Source organism: Aureococcus anophagefferens (genome assembly GCF_000186865.1).
Source record: "Aureococcus anophagefferens unplaced genomic scaffold AURANscaffold_643, whole genome shotgun sequence".
In the NCBI taxonomy this organism is placed as follows: domain Eukaryota; class Pelagophyceae; order Pelagomonadales; family Pelagomonadaceae; genus Aureococcus; species Aureococcus anophagefferens.
Window position 1 is genome coordinate 1 of NW_008706017.1, and position 1142 is coordinate 1142.

The 1142-nt window shown below is 68.0% G+C and overlaps 1 protein-coding gene across 1 annotated transcript in view; it reads left to right on the forward strand.

Annotated features, from left to right (window-relative positions):
- Positions 1–2: 2 nt before the first annotated feature.
- The window catches only part of AURANDRAFT_68938 (hypothetical protein), a gene marked incomplete at both ends in the record, with an annotated part of 6318 nt that continues 5178 nt past the window's right edge, over positions 3–1142 (forward strand). Inside the window, one exon of the mRNA XM_009044673.1 lies at positions 3–353. Within this exon, the coding sequence (XP_009042921.1) occupies positions 3–353 (351 nt within the window). The remainder of the gene's footprint in view (positions 354–1142) is intronic.

The window sequence follows — 1142 nt, forward strand, 5'->3', positions numbered from 1 at the left end:
AGATGCAGCTCACGGAGAAGCCCATCGACGCCTGCATCATCTCGCCGGGCTTCGTGAAGCCGACCATGCTCGTGGAGAACGGGCTCAAATTGAACGACCAGATGTGGGCCGCGTGCAAGGCCCGCCTCGGCACGGACCGGGCGAAGGACGAGTACGGGCCGCTGCTCGACACGTTCATCAAGTACTCCCTCGCGGAGAAGGGCACCCACGTGTCCGAGGTCGCGAAGCGCATCCGCCTCGCGCTCCAGGCGGGCCGGCCGCTCCACGGCTACAAGGTCGGGCCGGACTCGCGCGCGACGCCCGTCGCGGGGCTGCTGCCCGTGCCGCTCCAGGACTTCGTCATGAAGGCCCAGGTCTACGGCCGCCAGGGAAAGCTCTAGAGGACCCGCGCGCGTAAGGGTACATGCGCGTCCATGGACCGAGAAGATGGACCAAGCCGCGACAGGGCCGGCACCCGCGTCGGGGGGTCGCCTTCCGCGACGCCCCAATCCCGGCGACTCGGCCGGCGGACTCGTAGGGTAGTCCGTGGGGGCTGCTGGGGTCATGCGCCGAGGTGGCCGGCTCGGAATCGAGGCCATGGCGTCGCCGCGCGCGCGCGAATGCGAGCTTCCCATTGGTCGATTCGAACTGAGCTGATGTTGCACTCGACTCGGCGCCGGCGCTCGTCCTCCGAGAGGCAGCCCCTCGCGCCGAGCTGGTCGTGGAGCGCGACGCCTGGGGCCTAGGTGGCGGCGGTGGACACCTCGTACCCATGGATGACTCCGGAGGTGCTCTGCTTGCGGGAATTGGCTCTGTCGTCGAACGCTTGGGCGTCGGAGCGACGATTCCCAGTGGCGGCACAGCTTCCAGTGCCTCTGCGGCAGCCCCAGGGTGGCACCACGCGCAGCCGAGCGGCAAGTACCACGTTCTAGTATGTCGGCGAGCACAGCGCCGCGCCATGGACCGCGCCGTGACCGGAGCCATTCGCGCAGCGGCCTCGAACGACTGGCATGGCGCACAGCGTCATCGAGTGTACCTGGTTGGCCAAGGGGCTGCTCACGTTAGTATTGGGGCCTCCAGGCAAGTCGCACGGACCCATGGACCAGATCGGACGCAAGAATGCGACCGCCAAGGTCGAGATGCGCATCACAGACCGATTCGAG